The sequence below is a fragment of the Martes martes genome (genome assembly GCF_963455335.1).
Source record: "Martes martes genome assembly, chromosome: 18".
Classification (NCBI taxonomy): Eukaryota; Metazoa; Chordata; class Mammalia; order Carnivora; family Mustelidae; genus Martes; species Martes martes.
In genome coordinates, this window is record NC_137906.1 from 32,435,315 (window position 1) to 32,462,843 (window position 27,529).

Below are 27,529 nucleotides of genomic sequence, written 5' to 3' on the forward strand. Positions count from 1 at the left end.
ACAGGGCAGTGCTTATAGAAATGGTATAATAAATTATAACTGTGTGTAGAAAAAAAAGAATGAATGAAAAAAAAGGAATGATTTCTTACCTAGCCAATCTGTGTTTAACCCAGACTCATGGCCATCATTTATATTTACTTAACAACCACCTCTACAGAATGTGAAGAAGCCTCGACACTTTTTAACAAAGAATCCTCCAGGGGCTCCGTCAGTTAAGCGTCCGACTCTTGGTTTCGGTCTCAGGTCATGATCTTGTGAGATCAAGCCCCGTGTCGGGCTTCGCACTCAGTGCAGAGTCTGCTTGAGATTCTCTCTCCCTCTCCCTCTGTCCCTACCCACCTTTCAAAAAAATAAATATATCTTAAAAAAAAGAAAATTGTCCAGGCCTTGAAGGACGCAGAAATCATCTCACATTTCATAGCTGAAAACAGAGGTGGGGACACAGTGGGTCTCACAGACTAAGACTGGTTTTAAGGATGAAAAGAGTCACAGGCAGTGGGTGATGGTGTGAACTGGTACACTTTTCCAGAGCGCATGTTGGGACTACATATGTCAGGAAGAAAAGCCTCCCTTTTGACTGAGCCAAGCCACTGCTGAGAATTTATCCCCCTGATACTCAGGATCTGCAATGGTTACACCAAGGCATCCCAAGGATGTTCTCTACAATACTGGAAGAGCAAAACACTGGGAATGACCAAACGTCCATTGACGCAACACAATATAAAAGATTTTCTGGTCCAGCCATACAATCAAATACCATACAAGAGTTAATTATTAATTAACGTGAAGTCAATCTATAATGCATTGACATGTAACACCAAATTAAGTGAAAAAAAAAAAAGGCAAGGTGCAGAATTACATATATGGTACGACCCCATGTGTAAAAACAGACAAGAAAATACATAAAGGGCATAAAATGAACACTTCTAAAATGGTAAGCAAGAAACTGTTTACAGTGATTCCTTCTGGGGCAAAGGTGACTCATGTCTCATTTTATCATGTCCTGTTTGGGTTTTTTTTAAATATCATATATACTTACAGTATATATATTTCTAAAATACATTAATGAAATCAAAGAACGAAGAAAGAATCAATCACGGAGTGGAGGGAAAAGAAAGATCCTGATCTTGGACAGGTCCTGACGGCGGCACTTTAAATCAACAGCTGTTCTTAAATTGATAACTGCTTTCAGACACATTTTGCAACTTATCAATTGAAGTTCGAAACCCTAAACGCTTGCAGGGGACAGCCTGGCCAACTTTTGGAAGTTTTGTAATCAAGGGCAAGGTTCTCTTTCGAGGGATCGGCGTGCACGTGGATTTATTTAAGGCGGACGCACCAGCACAGGAAGGGGAGAGCCCCCCGGCCCTTCTGGAGAAGCAAGCTGCCTTTGAACTTTCTCTTCATGTTTCTCTTTTTGGGAGGGAGGTGGTTTCAAGATGAGCTTGAGAGAGAGTGGGAAGAGGAGCTCCGAGATGGGAGACCATGTCACGGCCTGTGGGGAGCTCTCCCTTCTTCAGGGGCTCTAAGAGGAACCACACATGTCATCTCTCTAGTCATCCCACACGGAGAAGGAAACTACTCCCCCACAACCTCATTACTAGCAATCTAAGTATTTCCAAGAAATTTCCAAGAAATTTCTTAGTCTTAATTCTGAGAAGTTCTTCCACATCCCCAGAAAATCTCTGGAAAACCAAACCCAGGTGGCAGAATACCAAAGAGAAAGCCAAGGTTTATTTCTAGGGCTCGTGTTTCATCTTATGCTATGCTTCAACGATTTCTAAGAAATGGGTGCTTCCAGCCGACCGGACTCTACGAGGGGAAAGGGAAGCTTGCTCGCGCAAGAAAGGATCAGCAATCTGTCTGGGACAGCAAGCCCGGATCCCCAGGAGGGGATGAGAGGCGGCGCGGGCTGGGGGTGGCTTACCTGGCACCTTGTCCACCGACGCGAACACAGAGCGCTGCACCGTGGGGTCGCTGCTGCCCCGGCGGCACTGGTCGTAGAAACGGAAAGGCAGGTGCTGGGTGGAAGAGGAGGAGCCAAGTCTAAACCCCAGGACTTCGGTCGTCGGCTGGATCGGGAGGTCCAGGAGGGCTATGTTCAAACAACACCGTGGTTCATGCTCATCGCGCGGGCTGGGGGTGAAGGTGACAGGGCTCTGGACGGGGTGGGCCGCAGCTGGAGTGGCGGCGGCTCTGCCAGGCGCATCACTTGGATGGTGCCAAGTGGGGAGCTGGCAGCCTTGAGCTGGGGAGAGCGGCGTGACCGCAGAGGTCACGTCTGAGCTCAAAACGCAGCCAGCGCCTAGCAAGGGTTTCGGACACGGATGCTGGCCAGTCTCCACTCTGGACCTTTGGACCCTTGCCAGCCTTCACCGCGGGGGTCATTTCAGACCCCAGAACAAATGGGGCCAATTCTGCCCTCACAGTTCCCGTGTGTACGTGCGCATGGGGAAGCGTGTGTGAGGGCGAACCTATCCGCGCGCGTGTGCACATGTATTTATGAGCCTGTGTGTATCTGTCACAGTTGCTGTCCTCCCTTCCGGAAACAAATCTCATGATAGAGCAATTTGGAGGGGCTTTTTAAAAACAATTTAAGGAATACCCAAGGCGTTCCTTCGAACAGCCACTTTGCGGCATAATTCTCAATTTTCAAATGAAATATTTAGCCTTCGTGCCAGCGGTGAGAAATTGCTTTACATTAACAACAATGACAACAACAACATCAAAAAAAACCCTCCCGAAAATAAATCCTCAGAGAAAGGACTGAATGATTTAAGTCACTTTGCACATTACAAAATGCTTCTGTAATGATTTCATAGGCCAAGTTTCCGCTAAGTGAGAAATGAAACGGGGACCGCCTGGGACGCAGGCCTGGGCAAACCAGCAGGGCACGCGCAGTCAATAACCCCACCCCTGACGTCCAGAGACCCAGCCCGCCAAATGTTTATTTTTCGGCAATCCCTTCAGAAGGCGCCCTTCCTCCCCAAGTGGGCTGGAAGTCCTCCTGGCGAGCACACCAGAATGACCGTCGGTGCTTGGACTGAGAGGCGTTGGTGTCTGGAGGACGACTATTTATAATATGAGAAGCTGATAGACTGCCTTACCCCCGGGGAATGCCGTGCTCTCAGCCCTGATGAATGGAATGCCCTCGTTTTAGGGCCCTGATTTCTAAGAAAGCACGGGCCTTCCTGCAAGGGGCAGCGTTAGACCTCCTTGCAAATTCACCACAGTGCCTATGACGCGTACGCCGACTTCCGAGTTTAGTGCTGGGTCATTGTGGCCCCACTCGCCACGCAGGGCTGCCTCTCACGACAGCTGGAGGAAGAAGGGGAAGAGACGAGCTCTAGAGTCGGAAGTTCTGCATTTGGGTTCTGCCAACTAGTTGCTTGTGTGATTTTGGGGGGAGTCACCGAGCCTCAGTTTACTCTTTTGAGCAGTGGGCAGAACAGCCCCTACTGATCCTAAGGGTTAAGGACCAAAGGCGGAAGGGGAATGTCCAAGCGTTTTTAAGTATAAGCTAGAAGACTCCTGTGTGCGGGACACCCACACGGACACCTGGCCGCTCGTGGCCTCCTGCTTGGTTAGGGAGGATTCCCCTTCTCTTCTATGAAGCCCTAGAAGCTCTCTAGGAATCAGACACCTGGGGGATGGGGAATTCTGAGCAGATTCTCTGTCCTTTCACCAGAACACATTGAGCTCCTAGACCCCAGGCGGCCTCTCCTGGGGGTCAGCATGAGAGCCCGAGGGCTCCGAGGACGGCCGCCAGGGCTGGCCAGCACTCACCGGCTATCCTCTGCATCTTCATACGCCTTGCCTGGATGCGGCCCTTGGCCAGGCGCTGCTTAGCGATGATGCAGCGGATGTGGTCCGAGAACACAAAGGTGGCCTGGAGGATCGGGAAGGGCTTGGAGTGGGGGCTGGACGCAGGCTTGTGGATGGTGATGTTCAAGGCGCGGCTGTCATCCTCCACGCCCGTCACCTGCATGTCCTACGGAAGGGGTCAGAGAAAGGGCCTTCGTGAAGTTCGGCAGGAGGGCAGCAGCTCGGAAGCTGTGGGGTCAGCATCTCGTCAAGAAAGGGGTTCCCCAAATTCAACTAGGTTTTTGCCCTCAAGGAGCAGCCTCCCAAGCCGGAGTCAAGGACGGGCACACACCAGACCAGGACGCATGGAGAGGACACAGCAAGGGAGCCTGTGCTGCGTGGAGGGGCTGGGGCCCTACCCACGAGGACCTGAGTGAGCTAGTGAATAAATGGGTACCCCAGCTTCATCAAGGGGCCACGGGGACTCAAATGGTTGGACTCCAGCAGTTCTGACTTCTGAGAAACAACAGATAACAAGCCAAAAATGCCTATGGCCATCTGACCTTATCTTAGATCTATTCACCCATCCACTGACCAGCTTCTTCCTGGCTTCTCTTAAGAAGGGGGCATCTCTGGCACCCATTTGTGTGTGTCTGAAGAATTTCTGGTCCCTAAAGGAAAACGCTAGCCCCGAGAAAGGGACTGGGAGGGCCATTTCCGCAGGCATGCAGAGAAAGCTGCACTTGAAAGGTGTGGAAGGAAACTCACGCACAGCAAGTGCGCTACGGACGGATCCCCTTGCAAACCCCCGAGTGGATTCTGTGCAAAGAGCCTGCTTCGCACCAGAGCTTGAGGCGACACAAGATGAAGGCAGGAGACAGGAGGCAGATGCGGAAGGCAGAGGTGCTACGGGAGCTGGGGAAAATGCTAAGAAGGCTCCCAAGTGAGATGGTTGCCGTCTGTAGGCATGAAGTCTGGTACAGGCTCTTTGGAAAGAAAATCTGCCTTGGAATGTTGCGGTGGGGATTAGATGAGATGTTACACATTGAAAGCGGAGAATCTGGCACACAGTAATGTGCCTGACAAATAAATAGTAACTACTGGAAGGCAACCAAAAGGAAAGGTTTATGTGCCTTTCATTGTCTGACGGAGGACATGTATTAATCCTTCGAGGGAGAAAAACACTTTCCTGACACTAAATTCTAAAGGAAATTGATCCTAAGTCTAGATAAATAAGAAGCACTAAGTCATCTAACGGACAGCCTCTTACACAGGAGTCTTTTTTTTAAATGAAACATTCTTCATATAGTTTCTCACATCATCCTCTGTAAAAGACATTTTTTATATGGAAAGATCTGGAAAAAGAGGAGGTTCCGATAGCATCTTCAAATACATGGGTGGCTCCCTAAGAGAGTGGGATGTTGCCTGTGGGTCACACCACGCAGGGCTAGACGTTGGGCAGACCTGAGCAAGACCCTGCCCGCGACCAGAGACTGCCCGGCAAGGAAATGGGCTGCCTCGCAGCCAGGCACCCCTCAGGCCGGGGAGAGCCGGCTGGATGCTCAGGGAGTGGGGGTTCTAACAGGGGACCGGAGCTGGAAGGCTGCCTTCCGGACTCCTGGTTCTTCACTCCCTTCAGTCAACGAGCTAGCATTAGCCACCCAGCAGACAGACACACATGAAGAAAACCCAAGTCCCAACTTGGTGTTTTGGCATTTTAGAGCTCATCTCTGCTACAAAGGGAGTGAGGGCCAGGGGACTCTCGTGCATTGCCGGTGACGACAATCACTTGAGAGAGGGATTTGGCAGCATCTAACGAACAGTGAAAACAGGCACACCCCAACTTCTTGAGAGCCACCGAGGGAAACCCTTGCTCGAGAAGAAAGGATGGTTCCGTTCATGGTGGACTGTTTGTAGAGGTAAAAAAGCTGGCCGATGTCATTATGCCTTGTGTGGTCACACAGCAGTTTAAAGAATACTAGGGAGTCTGCATATACCAACACAGTTAGCTCTAAGACATAGATTGAATGAAAAAGAAAGTTTAGAATGCGTTCCATGTGACACTACAAAACACACACACACACATCCTCTCAAGTATGTGTGCACCATGTTTATAAACAGTACGTGTAGTTGTATTTATATGTGCATCTGGGGGAGCACCAGCTCTGGAAGGACCATAGCGACCATGCAGGAGAAAGTTTAAAGAACTGAGGGTTTGGGTCAAAGAATACTTGACCCTTATCTGTGCAGTATTTCAACTTTTTTTTTTCAATGACAGTCTGTTCACATATTCCTTGTATCCTCGGAAATTAGTTTGGTTTAGAACCGACCAAGAAGAGCTTCCGGAGTCCTCGGACGGCATACCTGCAGGAGGCCGGCGAACTTGACCACTCCCCAGCCGAGCCTGGATACGTCGGGTTCCACCAGGCTCATCTGGTAAATATCGACAGCCAGGAAGCGCTGGACCATGCCACCGTCCTTGGTGATCACCGTGCACGCAATCAGGTCGCTGTTGTCTGCGGGGAGGGAGAGGGAGAACAAAATGAGGTGCTGTCTGGTGGCCCAGCCTGACGGAGACAGGCTAGAGGGCGGACCTGCGGTCTGGTGGGCAGCACAGTCTGGTCAGCGCTTGGGTCTGGAGTTACACACCATGGGGACTGAGTCCCCGCCACCCCCTGAGTCATACTGGACAACTTTTTTTTTTTTTTTAAACCTTTCTGTGTTTTACATTCCTCATCTGGTAAATGGGGATAATGCCCAACCCTTTCAAGATGACAACTGAATGAAGTACATACAGCAATTAGTACAATGTTTACTAAACACAAGGCGCTCAAACTATAGCTAAAAATAACAGTAACCGAGAATCCGTGTAACATTTCAGTGCTTCCATGCAGACGAATGGTGGTTGATGGTTGCAATGGTATTTGCCTAAATTAAGCAGAGACAGGAAAACAAGAGCCCCCCGTTTTGATTACAGAACCATCAAGCCTCCAGTCTGGTGTCTGGCAACTCAGAGCTGAGTTTTGCACTATATGGTGTGTGATCTCGGGCAAAGTCCCCGTGAACCACAGTATTCCATCTGTAACATAGGAACAATCTCCCTTCTCTTGAGATGTTTGGTGCTTTAAAAGAGAACAGATCGGTAAAGCATTTAACATAGAACCCTTACTGTATTCTGGGCCCCTTCTCTTACTTGGAAATTACCCCCTAATTCGATATCTAATTTAGTGCCTATCCTTGATGACTTTGACATCACCAGAGGAACACAGGACCATGTAATCTATGGCCTGCTTTGTATTTGCTCCAATGGAATCCTCTGCCCCAATGTTTAAAAAAAGAAAAGAAAAAAAAAAAAAGCCAAAACAGGAAACAACCTAAATGTCCCCAAATAGGGGAAAATGTTATGATTTTTCCCCCATCACATGCAAACTTATATGCCCACTTAAAAATTATGTTTAACCAAACCGTGAACAGTGGTTGCCTAGGGAGAGGGAAGTGAGAACTGACGGTGGGGCTGCATGTGGGGGGGGGGGTATCAGTGGGAGAATGTAATGTTTGTACCATATACCACTGTACTCCTTGAAATTATTTTTAAATGAGAAGGTACTCAAGACGTACTTTTGAAGTACTTATTAAAAACCAGGGGCACCTGGCTGGCTCAGTCAGTGAAGCATGTGACTCTTGATCTCAGGGTTTCGAGCCCCATGCTGGGTATAGAGATTACTTAAAAGTAACATCTTCTAGGGGTGCCTGGGTGGCTCAGTGGGTTAAAGCCTCTGCTTTCAGCTTGGGTCATGATCCCAGGGTCCTGGCATCGAGCACCGCACTGGGCTCTCTGCTTCGCAGGGAGCCTGCTTTCTCCTCTCTCTGCCTGCCTCTCTGCCTACTTGTGATCTCTGTCTGTCAAATAAATAAATGAAATCTTAAAAAAAAAAAAAAAAGTAAAATCTTCTAGGGGCACCTGGGTGGTTCAGTCAGCTAAACAGCCTACTCTTAATTTCAGCTCAGGTCATGATTTTGGGGTCCGGGGATCGAGCCCTGCATCGGGCTCTCTGCTCGGCGGGGAGCCTGCTTTCCTTCCTCCCTCTCTGCCTGCCTCTCTGCCTACTCGTGATCTCTCTCTCTCTCTGTCAAATAAATAAATAAAACCTTTAAAAAAAATTGTATCATTGTGATTTTGCTATGTTAAAAAAACAACAAGTATCCCTACAAAGCAAATGCAAGTGCAGAAAATAAAACTGAAACATGAGGACTTTCTGATTAGAAGAATGCTAGGTGGGTTTTTTTGGGAAGCAGCTTGAATGAGTCATAATTTATACACCCATTTTTAAGTGGACTGTTGGGAGCTTTGGCACATTTACAGCTGTGCATCACTGCATTCCAGCTGCGGGGCACCTGTGTCACCCCAATGAGGTCTATCGACAGCGTTGTAACCAAGTATGTGACTTAGATTTATTGGTGGTGGGTGGGTGGGGGAGGGGAGGGAAGGCAACACAGAGAGTAGAAATCCTGGCCCCAAACACAGATGATGACAAACCTGGGCTCTGGTATTCCCCAAGGATTCCACCACTCTCCACCCCCATCCCGATTTTTACTTTTCCTTTAGATCTACAGAGGACAGGTAAGTCTCTCTCCTCTCTTGACACCGCCTCCACAAATACAGCTCAGTTTAAAAATCTGAAGGCTAATCTGCTTGGGATTGGAGCTTCATGGGGACGGCTTTTGGTACACCCTCTGGGCTCTTAAGGGTTCCATCCTTCTGTGTGTTCTGCCTGGGGCCTGCCTGCCTAGGATGGCCAGCAGCACCTTGGCAAACACCGGCATCAGGCAGGATTAACTCTCGGGGTGGTGTTTTCTTCTTATTCCGTGGCAGGAATCTTCCTCCCTTTCCCAACCACGGACCTTCAAAGATTTCTAAAAATTATGTCATCCAGAATGTCCAGTGAGTGCCCTCCTGGAAGATAGGTAGCCCTCTGTATTCAGAAGTGAAGACAGCCTCTTCACTCCTACCAGCATGTTCTCTGGGGCACGTGGTTTATTTTCTTTACTCAGAACTTAACACATTTTCCTCAAGGACAACCTCTTACCTTTTTAAATAGAAAACAAAACCAGAAAGGATGCTTTTTCTTTCCTTTTTCCCTCCCCTGCACCTCCCACCTTCACCTTCCCCTCTCTAAGCAGGACTCCTAGGATTTCTTCTCTTCCCCCTTCATGTGAGATGGGCCCCTGAGGGTGTGACCAGGGAAAGCAGGCAAGCCATGGGTGTAGGGGTCAATGTGCTTTGTAGGTAGGCAACCCCTCCTAAAGCCCGGGGACCTTAAAGGCACCAGGGGGGAAAAAAGACCCACCACCTCCATCACTAAGAACAAAAAAGGAAGGACAAAACCCCAAAGGGGAACAACTTTCAGAAATGCAATTGAGACATCAAACCCCCATCAGGGATTTCATAAGAAAACTAAAAGGCAAGCGTCCCCAGGGAGCAGGACCTCAGCAGTGAGGGAGCCTCTGGCTTTTCAGAAGCTTTGGAGCATTTAGGGAAAAACAAAGGAGGCTTCCTCCTGGGAGACCAGGGAATGCTTGCAGGGGTGGGGGGTGGGGGGTGCTCATCTGTGGGCCTCCTCCCCACCTAGGGCCTTGGCTGCTCTCATGCTGGCTATGGAAAAGAGCCCTGGGGACAGGGCTTCTGCTCATCTCTGGATGGCCACGGTGTCTTGGGTGGAGGAGGACCCAAGGAAGACCTACTGAACAGAACCCAGTCCTGCCCATAGAACAGTCCTATGCCTGGTCTCTTCAAGCGGGCATCCTGGATTTTGCTCTAAGACAGAGGAGCCTGGCCAGTGCTGAGGTACCGGGAGGGACGTGGGGACATGGGGAGGACTCTCAGGGTGTGTGACAGCCTCACGAGCCTCCCTGACTCCCAGGAGTGGCCTGTGGCCTGCACACTGGCGCCGCCCAGATCCCACTGCCCATCCAAATCCACTGGGGCCCTCCCCCACCAACTTCATTTCCAAAGGGGTAGGGCCTAGGATTCCAGTTTAAAAATTCACAGCAAAGCGCCAGACGACAATATAGGACAATCTCCACGTGGTCTCAGGGGCAGGGAAGAGTTTCTTTAAAAAAGAAGAAAGGGGCACCTGGGTGGCTCAGTGGGTTAAGCCACTGCCTTCGGCTCAGGTCATGATCTCAGGGTCCTGGGATCGAGTCCCGCATCGGGCTCTCTGCTCAGCATGGAGCCTGCTTCCCACTCTCTCTCTCTCTGCCTACCTCTCTGATCTCTCTCTGTCAAATAAATAAATAAAAATCTCTTAAAAAAAAAAAAAAAAAAAAGGAAGAAAGAATCAACATGTACCAAAAAATAAATACAAGATGGGGAAACTACGTCAAAATTGAAACTTACATAAAACAAATACTTTACAGACTCAGTGAAACAACTGGAAAATATCTCCAAGAGCCAGAAGATCTTGCAGCAAACGTGAAGGACTCCCACAGGCCATTCACAGACAAGAGAATGGAGACAGCCAATGAACACACACCGAGGGGTTCAACCTCACAAGAAAACCAGAAAAAAATTTAAACAAGATCTCAACCTTCTACCCATTGACTGGGAAAAAGAAAGGACACGGAGAAGCCGGCATTCTCAAACACTGCCAGCGGGAGAAGAAGCTGACAGAGCCACTTTGAAGGGCACGTTACCATTGTTTATTTAAACTGAAACTTTCACACCATATGACCTGGCAAGTCGTATGTTCCCAAGAAAAACAAACATGAGCGCCAAGAGGCATGAACAAGGATGTTGACAGCAGGATTTGGGTCTACAGTGACCCAAATCTCCCACAACAAGGGATAGCTTAGAAAAATGAAAAGTACATGTCCGCTGAGTGTACAACCAGCCAGAACATGGAACGACTTAGATCTCTGGCTATTTCAACACTCAGGTGAAGCCCCAAGAACACACTGTGGAGTGGAAAAAGCACGTTGCAGTAGGACGCGTGCGGTAGCAAGCATGGAGTAGAATGCAATTTGGGTAAAATCAAGCCTCACAGAACCAGGCTATCTGGTTTCTATGGGTTCCTGCATGTGGGTGTAAAAGAGAAAGTTAAGAAAATGTCTGGCAGGGTATGCAGCGATCGCCTTTTTGGAAGGGATGAGGTGGGATTGGGGGGGGGGTCAAGGTCATGAGAGTTTAAATGCAATGTTCTGATTTTTCAAAGGAAAAGGATGTGTTATCTGTGTGCTTAAAATTCAACCAAGAGAAAAGTGAATCTCTTTCCACACTCCTGCACAAAGGGCCTTGGGTCCTTTGGGGCCCTGGCTGAGCTGTAGGCCAGCCGGCTCTGCCTGATCTGGAAGGTGGTGACTATCATCACGAACGGGGCCATGGTGGGAAGGTGGGCCTCTCCAATAGCACCTCTTGGTACACAGGCGTGCACATTTCCAAACCGGCCAGACATGAGTGAGCGGAAGAGCCCTTGCCATCAGGTGCTGGGGTCCTGGAACATGGTGGGCCTCTGTGATTGCCCGGACCAACGGAGTACACATCAATGTGATCCTTCATAGCTTCCGTGGCAAGGTCACCAAATGCTTGGCACCAGCCTGCCCACCATGCCGTACGAAGTCCAAGGAGCCATGGAGACACATGCAGGGATAAAGCAAGACCTCAGGCCCAACTTGCCAGCCCCCAGCTGAAACCACACAGAGCAGAGATAGGCCGCCGAGCCCCACTGAGCCAGTTAGAGATCTGTGAGCAAAATGAATCACTCTAGATGTTCTAAGGCACTACATTTTGAGTTGGTCTGTTACTCAGTGATTGAGAATTGCAAAAGCCGTTGTTGTGATTCATTGTACTTTAGTGCTGTACCCAGGTTCACCTGTAATGCTAGCTTCTTCCAGCGCTACTTTGCACCACGTCATGGAAGAGTAATCTGGAGAAAGAGCTCCGGGCTGGCCGTCTGGAATGCAGAAAAGGTTCTGCAGCGCTTCCCGGGATGAAGGGAAAGGAAAGGCAGCCATTTTCCAACAAGTTAAGGCGTTGACAGAGAAGAGGAGAGAAGGAACAAGCATGAAGGAGCCACCTTGACACAACATGCAGACTTGGGAAAGCACCTTGGACTTGGTGCCGTGGGGCCTGGGTTTAAATTCCAGCTCCGGCCCTAATGATGATGGGACCCTAAAGCCACTCCCCTCTCTGGGTCCTGAGTTCCTCCCTTATGACACTGGACCTGGGTCCTGATGGGGCTGTTGGGTGGACTGGAGAGAGTCCTGGAGCCATGCCACATGCAGTGCCCAGCGTGCGTCACAGACACAAGCTGTGTGGCCCTCACCAGCAGTGGCCGGAGCTTGGCAGCACCCTAACTTTCTGGAGCCATGACTCTCTAACTCAGGGCCCTTGTGACTGGGGCAAAGTCGTGCTATCTGAATGCAGGCTCTAGACTGAGCAAGGCTCTTCAGAGGGAGAAAATGATTCATGGTTTTTGGGTGTTTCTCAGAACTCCTGTGGGGTCGTATGTAGGTGAGCTACGCAGGCCCGTGGCCTCTCCGAGGGGCCCCTGCCCTGATCCCTCATCTGTGGTCATCCCACCCACCCCATGTCTTTCCACCATATCTGCGCAATTGACCCCCGACTGTGCCCCAATGCCCGCCAGTCCCCAACATCCCATCTGCCCCTTTCTTCCAGGTTGAGGCAAGCTCTCTACCTAGACGGAAGGCCCTGGAGGGCAGGGCCCGACGGTCTCTTCACTGCTGTACCCCCAGGAGGGTTCTGGGCAGCAGGAGGCATGGAAAAAGTTATCTGTTGAAGAGCCGGAGGGACGCTAATGTCTTTTGGTCCCCTCGTGTAGAGACAGAGGACTTCCCAACCACTGTCATTTCAGCCCCAGGGCTGAGGCCTTCCTCCGCGGCTCCTTCTGACAGGCAATAGCTCATTACTGAGCGATAAATGGGGCTGATTGACTTTTGCTGTATTTAAATAATCTCTTCATAATAAAATATGGATGCCAATACCGTAATTTAAGTCTTGGCGTTGGTGGCTCCAAATGCATTTAGAAGCGAAGTCTTTATCCTTACAGTGGGATTTCTAGGCCAGCTGAATTTCCAGAGCTTTGAAATCCAATACTCTTGGACCACCACCACAGCTGGAGTTTAGATTAGCAACTGTGTAACACTACCGAGTCTCCCAGGCGGGGCTGTGAACAGGAGGTCAGGAAGGGCTTAGGAGCAGGGAACCCGGATTCCTTGAGAAGGGCAGGCCACCCTGGGATTCCTAGATACCAGTCCCATTGTCAGACTTCACAGCTGATAGGAGACCAGGATTCCTTTGTGCGTAGACAGCCACGCCACCGCTTTTGCCTGGAATGCATGGTTCTGCTCCCTCTGTCCATCCAAGTGCGGGCTGGCTTTCTACTCCGGGAACAGCAGGTGTGCTTAGGGTTAGGGAGGGAGAACCCGCACCAGCCCATGGGCCCTCGCACAGCTCGCTAAGACAGCAGGATCATGGACTCTCCCCGCAGCTGCTAGCTCTGTCCAGTGGGGATCTGGTGTCACAGCAAGCTTTGGTTCTCTGCAACCACATGCTGGAAGACTGTCGGGGCTGGCTTTTTGGATAAAGGAGGCTTAGGATAAGGGATCCCAGTTTTATGACCGCTGCCGGCACCCTAACAACCTATATGGAGCACTGCTCTATGCCCGGTGCCGAGTTCCCCCCGACACGTTCCCCGGATGCTGTGAGGCGGGATCACCTTACAGGACAGCAAGTACCATCCCAAGGGCACACGGCTGCTAAGGACACGGCGAGACAGAAAGCCAGAGCGCACATGTGACCTGAACAATGTGAGTGTAACCTGGGGTCTAGTTGTCTGGACGGCGCCCAAGAGAGGACTGAGCCTCGTCTCCCCTGAGAAGGGGGTGCGCCTGACCCAGGCTGGCTCTTGAGGACGCGGGATGCCGGCAGGGTCTGGCAGGAGGAGAGTCAAACAGCCCGAGATCTGAAAGAGGCCGGCCCCGGGGGTTCTGATCTCATGGCGGCTGACTTTGCAAAGCTGCCCGTGTGCTCCTGGACTGTCCCTGATAGATTCCCCTGCACCGGGCACTTGGTGGCTCCAGCAGACCTAGGCCCTTCTCTAGCTTGGGGAAGAGCTGCTTCTCTTCCATCCCTGAGGGTTCCCCTTCCTGGTACAGAGGGAAGATTCAGGCTAGGTGTCCGTGCCTCCCTTCAGGCTCTGTCTGGGAGCAGGAAAGAGGCAGACCAAGGCAGGCCGAGCCCAGGGGCTCCTGGAACCTCCAGACTCATAGACAGATGGCAGCCCTTTGGAGCTGCCCCGCACTCTGGGAATGGGCCTGTGTGAGACACAGAAGGGACTCTGGGGCAGTGAATAAGGCTTTGATGGTGGCTCCAGGGAAAGCCAGCCCTGAACGTCTCCCTAATGACAGAATGCAACCGAGGGGAAAGGTCGTAACTGGCCAGTAAGGCATGACTGGGAAGCAACTGATGACTCGCTGGGCTCTGAGGGGCTCTCGGGGAGGTCTGGGGGCAGAGGCAGGCAGCGGCCTCGAGAGACGGTCTATCCGAGGCCCGGTGGGAAGGGGCGATCCATTTCCCGAACGTCACTACTCCAGCAACATCCACTACCAAAACGACAATGATAGCTGTCTTGGGGCGAAAGGAAGGTGCTCACACAGGTTTCCTCGGGAGCCACCCCGAGGGCTTTGAAAAGGGGGTCTTGTCCTGAGGAGACAGGAACCAGGCGCTGGTAATTCTACAGATCCATCCAAGGACAGATCCATCCAAGGACAGTGATCTTGTCAGCAATCCCAGCCCTTCTCGAGCCTGATGCATGCCAGGGGGACCCTCCAGGCCCAGCCCGTGCTGCTCCTTAGTCCCACCAGGAACGCGACTCAATTGTTCCCACTTAGGGTGCGAATGAGCACACTCAATTAGGTTGGCTGCTTCTCCTGACAGGCAGATCAATCCTTTGAAGAAAATTAAGTAACCATTTCTCCATCAACCCACGGACAGCTTATGGGTTTATTTGCTCCAAGTAGCAATCAATTACTCTGTCTTCTTTGAAGCTCCCTAAAGCTTTCCTTCCCAGCACAGCTTGGGGGCCGTTGTAAAGTGCGAGGCTTCCTGGATGGAGAGTAGGTCTTGGCACATTTCTACTGCCAGGCATAGGAGTGAGCTCCCTCTAAGGGGAGAGGAAAAAAAATGTACTGGGACTGGTCTTTGGATTCGCAAAGGGGAAGAGTAATCAGGGACACAGATATTAGGACGTGTGCTAGAACCCAGTCGCCCAGGGAAACTGGGCCTCGTGCTGGCTCCAGGATTTCTAGAAATCCTAGAATGGGCTCCTCTGCCACTTTGCAGGTGTGCTGACCCTGGGCATGAGACTTTGCTTCGCTTGTCTCATCTGTAAGCCGGGGTAACAGAATGACTATTAATTTTTTTTTAAAGATTTTATTTATTTATTTGATAGATAGAGATCACAAGTAGGCAGAGAGGCAGGCAGAGAGAGAGGAGGAAGCAGGCTCCCTGCTGAGCAGAGAGCCCGACACAGGGCTCGATCCCAGGACCCTGGGATCATGACCTGAGCCGAAGGCAGAGGCTTAACCCACCGAGCCACCCAGGCACCCCACAGAATGACTTTATAGCTCCATTTTGTGCTATGCGAGCGGATGTGTTTCAGAAGGGTAACTGATGCCTTGCAATTTACTTGACTTTCTAATGAATCAAAAAAAGAATAGAAAGTGTTGATGGATGGAGTAGATACGTGATAAAATGAGTGACGGAAGATGTGAGCAGGAGAATGCTGGTGTTAGGCGGAGCAGAAGGCTGGTCACTGTACAATTCTTTCAACTCGGTGGTACGCTTGACTTCTTTCAAAATAAAATGTTGGTGGCGGTGGGGTGCGGGTGGGGGGAACAGACCTGTTAGAGTTGTCAGAAAAGTCAAAGCAGCACACAGCAGTGCCCAGGACACCAGGGGCAGGGCAGACAACGGCGCCTGGGATGCGATCACTCACTCTGTCCTTCTGCAGGTCACACTCTGTGCGTTCACTCCAGGATTTCCTCGCTGCAAAAACCCACTGGGTTCCCGCATTTGAACAGCGGGGGGCTAACAGGAAGAGTTTGGGCCGAGGGTTACCTATGGTGCTCTCTCTAGTGATTCTTAATCTTGCAGAATTTTAACACCACCCTGTGCATTCCAGGGCCAGCAAGGACGCTGTGTGGGTGCTGACTTTGTTGGTCTGGGTGGGTAAAGGCCATGGTATGGGTCATGTGTTCGTTTGGCAGTTGTTTGAGCAATGATGGGTCAGCGCCTTGGTGCCTGTCGGTGGCCAGCTGGAGGGAAGGTACTGGTGCTATTTTCAGACAGGGAAGCCGATGGCTTAGGGAAGCCAGCCCTCTGTCTCAGGTGCCCACGGGCTAGGGACAGTGCTGGGCGTGGGCTCAGCTCCATCGGCTTCCAGAAGAGGGGTTTTCCATAGCTACTTCCTTTCTCTTGCTTGAAAAGCACATGCCATGCCTAGTAAAAGAACGTGACCTCTTTTCACCAAGTGGTCAAGAAAACCCGTCACGTCTTCATCTCCCCCCACCCCTTGAGGATTTCAAGAGACTTTGTTCTTGGGAGAACAAAGAGTGAGAATTTGCTGTTTCTTGTTCCCTCCTGTCTAGACGTATGTGCGGGGACAGAGCCCTGTGACTGCTCCAGTCCCCATAAAGACCTTCTTGGGACTTGCCAAAGCTTTACTCCCCGTTCCTTCTTTGTACTAAACAAAGTTCACAGACGCACAGCTTGGCGAGCACGTAATTACCAGAAGCAGAATCCCAGTGAGCAGCAATTCCAAGTACAGCATGGCCTCTCGTCTTATCAAGTGACACGCAGGCTGCCACCAGAGGTGCGCAGTGATCTGATCTCTATAATGCCTTGGTGACCACACTTATCTCTACACCCGCTCTCCCCAGAATGCCACATTTGCATAGCACATTGCATAATTTCCTCTCTGAAAATGGCCCTGTTTAGCATGAGTAAATAAAGTTACCTAACTCTGAGGCAGCCGAATGGAATACTTGAGATTTCCAAGAAAAGATTTGAATACCGGAGGTCTTCACCATGCAAGGCAAGATAAACTAACACAGAATTGACTTCTAACTTTCGGTATGGCTCCCTCCCTCCCGCTACTCAGCAGCCTGGCAGCTGATGAAGGAGCCCATGTGCCCCGCACCCTGCACCCCCCTCCCCCAGCTGCCATGATTTCTCTGCTCTGGGCCCCTCCACAGGATGTGGTCAGGTTGACCTGGGCTCGAATCAAGGCTCTGCCTTTCCCTTCCTTCTGCTGTTCCCCCACCTGCCTCTTCACCCAGTATTTGGCGGGTAGCTACGAGGTACCAGGCACTGGGTTATATATCCCTGTGGAGTGATGAAGGAGGGAGACACATGCCTGCTCTGGGTGACTTTCTGAGCCTCAGTTTTTCTCATCTGGAAAATGGGCTGACCAATTATTTCATAGGGATCCTGTAAGGACCACAGGAGATGAGGTACAGGAAAGTGCTGTGATTTTTCTCTATGAACCACTACATGAGTGTATCTTCCTCCTGCCGGAAAGAAGGTTCTGGAAGATAGGGACAAATCTCTTTCCCTTGATACTTCATCAGGAAAGTACACCAGGGTACAGCTCCCAGCCCAGTGGATTGTCCCTCCTTAGGCTAGGGAGGGTCCTTCTGGCAGAAAACATGAGCCAGAGTCTTTTCCCCAAGTATGAAAACCTGAGGGGGGTGGTATATTGTTAACGCTAGAGAAGGCATCTGGGGGACATCCGTGTACCCACAGATGCTGGCTAGACTTCAGCAAACTCTTCTGGTCAGTGGCTCTGAGCTTGACCTTCAAGGTCCTTCTTGGGTGGGGAATATTCTCTCTTGGTAATATCCAACCCAGACCCCAGATCCAACCAGGCCAGTTGTGGAAGGACGAAAATGGTTTTGTGGATAGAACCATTTACACCCACCTTCCTCTTCATTGTCTCATTCATACATTTCTGGGGCACTTTTCCTCCATGCTAGACCCTCTGTTTGACAAAGGGGGCCCCAGAGATGGGCAAGACTTGTCCCTCGGGAGCTCCTGCTCAGCGGGGGAGACCAAGCAAGTGACAATTACATATAATTTGGCAAAGGCCATGCAGAAGGCCAGAAGAGGGACACCAACACATCTCAGGCGTCAGGGCTTCCCGTAGGAGGCAACATTTTAACTGAATTCTGAAAGAAGCCCAGAATTGGCCAGGCATTTCAGGCCAAATCAAGCTGTTGCCCCTCTCTGGAGGGCTTGTGGGCTCCTCTTCTACTTTCTGACCCTTCCTGGCTTGGGACTAGCTTCCCGTTTTCCACTAATCCTTTAGGGTTTCCAGGCTCTGCATTATTTTGGTTGGAATGGCACCCATTTCCCTGCGTATCACTTGGGTCCTCCCTCTACGTCCGTCCCTTCTCTGGATGCTTCTTCTTCGCATCCCAGAGAGGCACAGCCTCCTAGTGAAGAGCACGGGTGAGGGACCTCCGCACGCTGCTGTCCACGCTCTGGTCCTCAGGTCCCCAGTCGGCAGATGGGGTGATAACAGCACTTTCCCCTTGGGGCTGCCATGAGAAGTAAGCAACACTCAGAAAGCACTAGAATAATGCTGGGCACTTAGGGATCAGAGAATTGCTCTGAATCCAGCCCCGCAAGAGCAAGCGGGGTTTGGTGAGAAGCACGGGCTGGGAGCAAAAAGAATCCCAGCTGGGCACTTAGGAGGCCGCCGGGCCTCAGCGGAGACGACTGACCTTTTCGGGGTGGGCCCTCGGTTTCCTCCTCTCTCAAATGAAGAGGTTGGGACTAAACCACATGCCTCTTTTCTGATGGGAAAGAAGGTCTAAATTTCATACCAGGGGACACATTTACGGCCCTTTGGCAGAAATTAGTTCACAGAGTGAATGCTTACCGGCATAGCAGTCTGATTTTTAATTAGCTTGTGGGAATTCAGTATACTTCAAACATTAAAGTAAAATATGGGAGACCTCTGGTGGAGACAAGCCATACCTTTGGGCTTAAACAAAAGCTGTATACTTCACACACCAAATTGCCTGCTACACGTCTTTAATCTCTAGTGCTCACACTGAGTATCAGTAAACGTCTGGCCCTGGAACAACATTTCCAAAGCCTATGATTCAAAGTGATACAGTTAATGGGAAATCAAGTCTTATCAGCCTAACTCCATAGAACCCAACGCACCCCATCAGATGGACATATTTACATTATTAAGCTGTTTCAAGCCAAATTAAGAATCGAGAATCTCAACCATTTTTCTGAGTCTTTTAAGAGTGAACTTGAATATGAACTATGCCATTAAATTCATGAAAAATAAAATAAAGAAGGGAACTTCATTCATTCATTTTACTTTAGTCATTCAAGGGGAGTGGGTCCTTACACAGATTCCGGAAGGATGTGGAGTCAGCGGAGGGAAGGGCATAGGACACGAATTGGAGACAGGTGAGAACATGGTGAGTTTGAGAAGTTCCCTCCTTAGGTGGGGCTGGGGTGTGTGCAACAAGGCAGTGGGCACTGGTGGGGAGTGGAGGCTGAGCCTGCAGAGGCCACAGGCTCATCAACAGGGCTGTTTATTAAGGTCATGCCAAGTAGTATAAACAGATATCCAGGAAATGGGAACTAAAGGAGAGTTGTCATGGCAACCAAAGGTTTTGCCTGTGGTTATTTACTGAAACTTCAAGCAGGTCTTTAATGGGAAGTATATAATTAAGAGCCAGTCTGGGTCTTAGAGTACACATGAAAAAAGGGCTTACTAAGGATATACAAAAATTAACAATATTTCCCGATCATGGTTTTGTTAAAATTAATTGGACAACTATTTACTGGTCTGTGCTTTGTGCCACGCACAGTCCCAGGCACTAAGGATGCAGGGGCGGAAAAAAAAAAGGTCCCTGCCCTATGCAACTGACAGTCTGGTGAAGGCAGACAGACCACCAACACAAAACCAAAATAAATCTATTAGTAGGAGTTGTGCTAACATGATAGGAAGGTAATGCTTAACCTGCTTGTACAGAAACTCTTTTCAAAGGTTCATTTGCAAATCCTACAGTTAGAGAGACTGGTTTCAAAAGTTCCATTTGCAAATCCTGCAAATAGACTTTTCAAAGGTTCCACTGACAAACGCGTACCTACCCTAATTTCAGACAATGACGGTTACAGTTTATCGAACAGTTCTGTAAGTGCCTGGCTCTGTGCTGGGCCGTCAGGACAATCCAAGGAAGAAGGGACTAGTTTCCTGTGGGTCACAGACGAGAACACAGAGGACCTTGACGGGGTTCCTGAGTTGCCCAAGGTGGTGCTGCTGTGATTTTCAGTCAGGTCAACTCCCGGGACGCCAGGCAGGAAATGTCCAGAGTGAGTCAGGTCCAAATGCCTCCACACACTTGAAATCAACCCCCAACAGTACCAAACAGATTCTGCGGGCCACACTTTACACTCAGTTATGTGAGTCGGGACAGGCAAAGGAGACTGCGTCTGACGGCCAGTCTGTGCTAAGACACAGCTGCCATGCCAAAATCAAGTGCTCAGGCTTGATTTTGACGAGGCTGTGCGGACATCACTGCCTTCGGCTGCTTCGCCAAGTTCTTGGCAGAGGAACTCTGCCACCAGGGAAAGGGAAAGGTTAAAAAGAGACAGAGATCTTGGCAGGACGGTAGGGGGTGGGTAGAAGGGGGCGAGAAAGCCCAGCTCCTGGGAGCCGAGAGCCTCGCACACCGACCTCCTTGGTACAGCGTGGTCGGTGCTGAAAACCCCGTGCCTTCTTGTGTTTGACGCCCAGAGAATGTTCTCAGGATTAGGATGCCAGAGATCCAGATTTGTTAGGCAAAAGTGGAAGAAAAAGAAAATGCAGGCACTGCCTTCTTTATGTGAAAGCTGGCAGGCTGTCCACTGGTCAGGATAAAGCATGAGTGGAGGAAGGAAGGGGCCAGGCTGCGGAGGTCTGCCGGGACGCTGGGCAGGGGTGCGGGGGCAGCTCCAGATCTGTGCCCCTCACCCCCCACGGATCACACCCCCCACCGTTTCTCCTGCCTGCCCTGTGCTGGGTGCTTACACACAGTCCAGGCTCTGGGCCTCCACTCCCCCATCTGTAAACAGGGGTGCTAAGGGCACTGAGCTGTGGGCCCTGGGGAGCAAACCCGCAGAGAGGGGGTCAGTGCCCAGCAATCGGCACTGTTCCCATCAGCATCGCAGAGGAGGGCACTTAGGGCTCGGCAAGGTTAAAAACATGGGGGCCAGGATTCGGAAAGCTTCCAAAACTGGTGCTTTTCCTGCTTCCTGACCTGAGCCCCACCTGCCAGACAGTGCTGCCCCAGAGAATTTTCTGCGCTGACGGGAATGTTCTGCATCTGTGCTGTCTGGCACGGGGCCAGCAGCCACCTGTGGCTATTTTGATGAAAATAAAAGAGAATTCGTTGTGCTAGCCACTCGGGATTACCGAGCATCTATGTGGGGACTAGTGCAGCGGACAGATGGGGTCTTTAGTTTTATTTCATCTTCGTGTTATTCCTGGCCATTGAAATCGAGACAGCTACATGCAGGTAGTGGAAACCAAAGAGAAAGAGGAACCCTGAGCTCTGTGTGGGGCTGTTGAAACGGCCCCGCTTTGAATCTGGCTAAAAGCTCTGTGTGAAAATGACCTGTCCCAGGAGAGCTTGGTGATAGGTGGCAGTGTGACCCTGGGCTGGGGGCGGGTGCTCCCCGATCTAGAAAGAACGGGGTGCTTTGGCCATATGCACTCCTGGCTCTCGGCTCACTCAGTGTAGGAGCCTTACAGCCTGCGTGTCATCCTGGCCCCATGGTCCCTGCAGGTCTGATGGGAGGGACACAGCCCACCTAGCTCTCTGGAGCACAAGGGATGACTATAAGGCAACAGCACTACACCCTTCGCCTCACTTCTGGGTGGGACCCCCTTGGTTGGCCCGTTTCTCTCCAGCGAGGCCTCTGGGTCTTCACAGCCTGGGTGTCTGTGTCCTGGCCCCCACATGGGGCCAGGGCACAGTGTGGGGGCAGGAAAGGCCAGTGGAGGAAATGAGCTGCAAGGTACTGCCACACACCTAGCACTTGGGAGGGGCCCACGGAAGAGGCAGCAAGGAAGACACATCATCTAGGGAGGCCCCAGTTCTGTTCCCGGTGAGGGCCACTGAGAGCCATGGGCCCCCAGACACTGGGGTCAGTGCAGATCTCAGGACTCTGCACTCAGGGGTAGGCCCGGGAGACCTATCAGACCCCCAACACGGTTACAACGGTCATACCAAGGCTCAGCACTCATGGCTCTTCACCAAGAAGCTGCAGCCGGGCCTACTCTCCTTACTGAGGAGCCTGACCATTCTCCCAGCAGCAGGGGACTCCGCGCAACACAGGACAGGATGGAGACATCTGGTGGCACTGAAAACAAGAGGCTGACTGTCCCTGGGTCTTCCTGTCCTGGGCACAGCAGGACAGGCTCCCAGCAGGCAGGCTCACCTGGCCCTTCCAGAGACAGGAGGCTGAGGACAATCTGGCTTCTGACGCTCCACCAGCGCCCTGAGCTGGCTTTTATTTTGAGGGTTGACAATGAGCATCCTGTCAGCCACCACGAAGAGGCCTCAGTTAAACCTTACAACAGCGGCTCCCAAATTCGGTTGCACATGGAATCACTCGAGGATTTTTATTTATATTTTAGAGGGAGGAGGGGCAGAGGGAGAGGGAGAGAGAGAACCTTAAGCAGGCCCCACACCCAGGATGGAGCCTAGCACAGAGCTCAATCTCACAGCCCTGAGATCATGACCTGAGCTAAAATCAAGAGTCGGATGCTTAACTGACTGAGCCACCCAGGCACCCCTCACTTGAGGATTTTTAAAAGCACTGATACCATCTCCCACCCTGGACAGTGGGATTTCACCAGTGTGGGGTGTGAGCTGGGCACCGGGAATTTACTTGGCAGCAAAGCTGCAGACCACAGCCTGCCTGAGGAGGCTGGCACCCCTCCCCATCCCCCTGGTCCAGCTGTGGAGACGGAACTGGCCTCGGCTGCACTTGACCAACAGGTAGCTCAGCCTTGATGAAGAGGTTTATGCTCCCACTATTAGAATGCAAGGAACTTGCGGCCCACTGCTAAGTCAAAGCAAAACAAAACACAAAATCCCTTTCCTCATCTTATTCTGAAACACCGAGACCCCAGGGGAAGATGTTCCAGGTCATTTGCAAAAGAGATGTCCAATGGGACCAGAAAGTCATTGAGCTTCTCAGGCGCAGGGAGGTTCACTGAGAAAATGCCGTTAAATAGAGGAGGCCACGGTCATGCCATCCTAGGTCTGATGGATTGCTCACAGCGTCCTTGGCAGTTGACGAGAACAGCCCTGAACTCGGTCCTGTGTGTCAGTGCTCTCTGCCATTAATGATTCAGGTAAAGAAAGACATAAAATAATAGGGAAGGGAATGAAACTAATTGAGCTAAGCCAACTAAAAATACTTCTGATACATCAAATTCTAATTAAAGATTAACACACCCAATGGAAATATTAAAAGGCACTTACAAAGGCCCCCAGAACACAGTGAGAATGTGAAATCTGTCAGGGGTGAGAAGACCGATGAAATCTTTCAGATAAGGGAACTGGTGAGTGACGCGAGGTGATCTGCTTAGAGCCCTGAACGTAAATCAGGAAAGTAGCTCCTGGTTACCTCCCCCTGCTGATCACAACTGCCATGGCCTTCCTGGAGGGCAACCTGGCAACGGGTAAAGAAAACCTGCCAGCTGGGCTTGCCTTTGAACCTGTGTGTCCACTTCTAGAACTGTATGCGGAGGCCTCACAGAGATTCAGCTACAGGGATGTTCAGACAGAGAGAGGAGGGGGAGGGAGGGAGAGAGAAAGAGGACGGGGAGAAAGGGAGGAGAGGGGGAAGGAAAGACTTGGGGGGGAGAGAAGAGGAGGGAGGATGGGGAAGAGGGTGGGGGAGGGAGGGAGGGAGGGAGAGAGAGAGAGAGAGAGAGAGAGAGAGAGGGGCTGTGTGTGTGCGCGCACGCTGTGGGGTGGGGGGCTGAAATAGGGGAAAATTCACCCAATTAAAGGAAACTCAACCTTGGCAGAACCTCACCACGGGGTGTTACACAGACAATCGTGGAAAATGTTGTTAAAAGAGTGTTTCATTTCTTTACCCCCCTAAGGATTTTTCCTAGTTGCACCGTCTCCTCCACTTACTTGCTGTTTTCCTTAAATCACATCCCTCCCTTTTAGCTAAACTTTCAAAGGAAACTTTGTGTCATTTCCACAAGGGCAAGATCCGCATGGGCTGTCAATCAGGGACACCACCATATGCGGGGAGGACACACAGGGGCACCAGCCCCACTCACCCCAGGGCCTACCTTGAGAAGCACGGCTGAGAAAAGCAGCCGAGGGGGGCAGAAATGTGTGCCCCTTGGCCTGGCGGGAAGACGCAGGGTACCACACAGGGTGCACAGAAGGACCTCATTTTATGTAGAACAGACTTGCGTGGTTATCTTTGGCTTACGGGACAATTAAAGGTATCTCTAGTTCTGAAATCTTCTACCGCGAACCGATAATATTTTTATAATAAAAATACATGTTTTTAAACTTTACTGGTCTCATGTTTCTCCTGCGGGTCCCTACGTGCTTATTGGAAGATGGGTCTGGAAGGATACACACCTGACACCTGGTTATCTCCCCGGAAGTGGGGCTGGGGGGTGGGGCAGGAATCACCTGGTTTTGCTTTCCTATAAGGACGATGTACTTGTATGGTATTTGTGTCATTAGAAGTTAATGAAAACCGTAACGGCCAGAGTGCAGGTCCTGTCTGGCGCCCGTCTTAGACCCCTGCTACGCTTCTAGCTCCTGTCTTGCTCAACTGTCCCATGGCACACGGCCAACGGGCAGGCCTCTGCTCCCAGCTCCCCGCTCCGCCCAGCATGCAGCTCCGTTGGGAGAGGATGCCAGGTCCAACCAGGGTGAAGGCGGACAGGCAGGGAGAGCTGCAGACCTGGTGCCAGAACAGACGTGGTCGGGCTGGGGTTAGGGTCCACCCAGCCTCCCACCTTGACGGGGGCTTTTTTTCTTGTTCCTTCTTGTGCATTCTTGGCTCCCCTTTCTTCTACTTGCTGCCCTTCCTGTCTTCTTTCTGGGTTTCGCTCTTAAAGTGTGGCCTAGAAAAGGCAAGCTTTCCATGTTCCATAACATTACCGCCCACTTTTTCCTGCTATTTACATCAAAGATCCCAAGCTCACACATTCGAAACAGAATGTCATTTAAAAGATTACCAACTTAAAAAAAAAAAAAAAAAAGATTAGCAACCGTTCAGAGAAGAAACAAGTCATGGAAAATCTGACTTTCGTTCTGGTTCTGCTCGATCACACCTCCCAAGAAGAAAGTAGAAACTTCAAAGGGAGCCCAGAGCCACGAAAGGTTATGTGCTTTGCCCTCACAGACCCCCTGGTGGACAACTTTTTCCACCCCTGACAAGGGGTGCTGTGTTTAAAGGCCCACAGGCCCCTTCAAACTGGCCCCCACTTCTTCTAATAAGGATAACTTGCTTCATTCTACAGCCTTTATTGATTTAAATGTGATTCATGTAAAATTCATGGCAGCCATGCAAAGCTCATTTCTTACGCTGGAGTTCTATTAGGAGCTCCCCGGCAGAGGGGTAAGGAAATGAGAGGCGGCACATTTGGGCAGCGGGGGGCCCGAGGCAGTCACGCAGGGCCCCAAAGTGACGGAGGGGAGGGATTCTTTCTGAAGAACTCAGATGCACACGGGATGTACGAGGTCAGTTCTCAGGAAGGGAAATGCCTGGCATGTGTGGTCAGCTGTGGCACCCGAGACCTGGGGGTGGGGAGGCGGTGCCTACAAATGCCTCCAGCTTCGGAGGGAAGGCCTTGTGGGGGAGTCAGCCGCCCCAGGCTGAGCAGCTGCTGGCGGGAGGGCCCCGAAAGCCACAAGAGCGCTCTCAGCCTCCTCCCACAAAGCCTGCACCTGGAGGGGAGGCCGAGCCTTTAGGGATCGTGTAGGGGCCCTTCGAACTATTTACTGTAATCACACACTCACGCTGGAAACTTCTGAGGCAAGGCCTGGTTGGGACTGCCGTGGACCTTCTGGGTCAAGCCTCTGGAACCTCTGACTCACATCACCTTTCAGTTTCCCTTTGAGGCCCTGGAGCCTGCATCTTTTGTCATCCAAGGGTGACCCAGCAGCAGGGCCCATTACAAGGTGGTTCATGAGGACACAGGCTGGGAAGGGCCCTACAAAGCCAGCAGATGCCGCAGGGAAAAGGCTGCACATGGGGCGTTACTTCGAAGAATGGGGTCAGTCGTATTTTCTGATGGCACTGTTATAAAAGAAAACAGAACTAAACCACCATGGCCCTCTGTGGACCGGGGCGGGGGCGGAGGGGCTGCCTGCCTATCATCCAAAGGCACTTGTCCCCACTCCTCCCTCTACCCACGGGGAGCGAGGCCATCATCCTTTCGCTCCAGGTGCAACGGAAGGCACACCCCGCCCCAGCTGCCTGCCGCCCCTGGCTCCCCCCTCCAGGCTCTTCGTGACTGCGGAAGTGACCGTTCTGGAACACGCATCCCAGCACATCACCCTTCCGCACGAGGCACAGCTTCTCCTGCCTTCGAAGGTGCCCCCTCTTGCAGCCAGCACCACACCCCCGCTCTCCCGCCCGCATGCCACTCGAATCCAACAATGCTCAGTCCCCCACACGCACTGGCCTTCCCTGGCCATCCTGCGTCTTCGGCCAGGCGGGCTCCCGTCCAACCCGGAATGCCTGGCTGATGTTTACTCCTGCAGAAGTCAGCTTACTTTAAGAGAGATTTATGTGGTGGCTCTTTGGTGCCAAGCAGCATGGGCACAGAGAGAAAGCCAGTCTGTCACTGCCCTCCTTCCCCGGAGGGAACCACAGAAGATAACCAGGTCCGGCTGTCACTTGAGTGTCCATCGAGGCATGCCCTCCACCTCCTCTGGCCTCTGGACCAGGGGCTTGCAGAGGTGAATGGGGACCTGGGACCCACAGCTCTGCCCACCCCAAAGGGGCGGGCCAGCATTCCAGCCTCCAAAGGCTCTCTTAGACTCTGGAGCACCACCCCAAAGCAGCCTTCCTCCCCAAGTGAAGGACACTGAAGAGGCCAGAGCTTTTACTGAAAGCCACACACAACTTCCCTTCCACCCTTTGGAGTAAGTGATTTCTTCCTCCACACCAGCTCTCAGTCTCCTGTTTCTTTTAATAGAAGCAGTTCACGGGGCGCGGTGGGGCAGATACAAACAGAGAAGGGAAAAGTGCTTACCGCAGGACTTCACCGAGAGAGGAAGGTAGAAGCTTTAAAAGCAAAATCCACCCGAGCCCGCAAGACATAGGACAAGAGAATCTACAGCGGTGGGGTGGGGTTGGGCAGGCGGGTGGGAAGGTGCTGGAAAAGATGTCACTATGAAATGGTCCACTTGGGAATAAGACGCAGACCAAGTATTTGAAATGCCCACCAACGTTGCACTCTGTTCCCCGAGGACATTTGTCACATCAGAACTCCCAGTTTCTGGTCCCCCAAGGTCTCTTCTGCAACCAGTTCCCCAAGGATCATCGGGTGAAGCCACCAACACGGGAAAGGAATGAAACATTTCTAAAGCTCTTCTTCAAGCCAAGCATTTTGAAGTGAATGGTGACAGGTCGCGC

General features: G+C 51.3%; 1 protein-coding gene across 9 annotated transcripts in view; it reads right to left on the reverse strand.

Moving 5' to 3' along the window:
• The window catches only part of CLEC16A (C-type lectin domain containing 16A), a 202,530-nt gene that overhangs the window by 45,076 nt on the left and 129,925 nt on the right, over positions 1 to 27,529 (reverse strand). For 4 of the 9 annotated variants that reach the window (XM_080830265.1, XM_080830264.1, XM_080830269.1 and 1 more), the window contains exons 19-21: positions 6,169 to 6,320; positions 3,787 to 3,991; positions 1,928 to 2,095 (exon numbers count right to left, since the gene is read on the reverse strand). In XM_080830265.1, coding sequence (XP_080686391.1) covers positions 1,928 to 2,095; positions 3,787 to 3,991; positions 6,169 to 6,320 — 525 coding nt within the window. The remainder of the gene's footprint in view (positions 1 to 1,927; positions 2,096 to 3,786; positions 3,992 to 6,168; positions 6,321 to 27,529) is intronic. The other 5 variants (XM_080830266.1, XM_080830267.1, XM_080830270.1 and 2 more) reach the window with 2 other exon arrangements.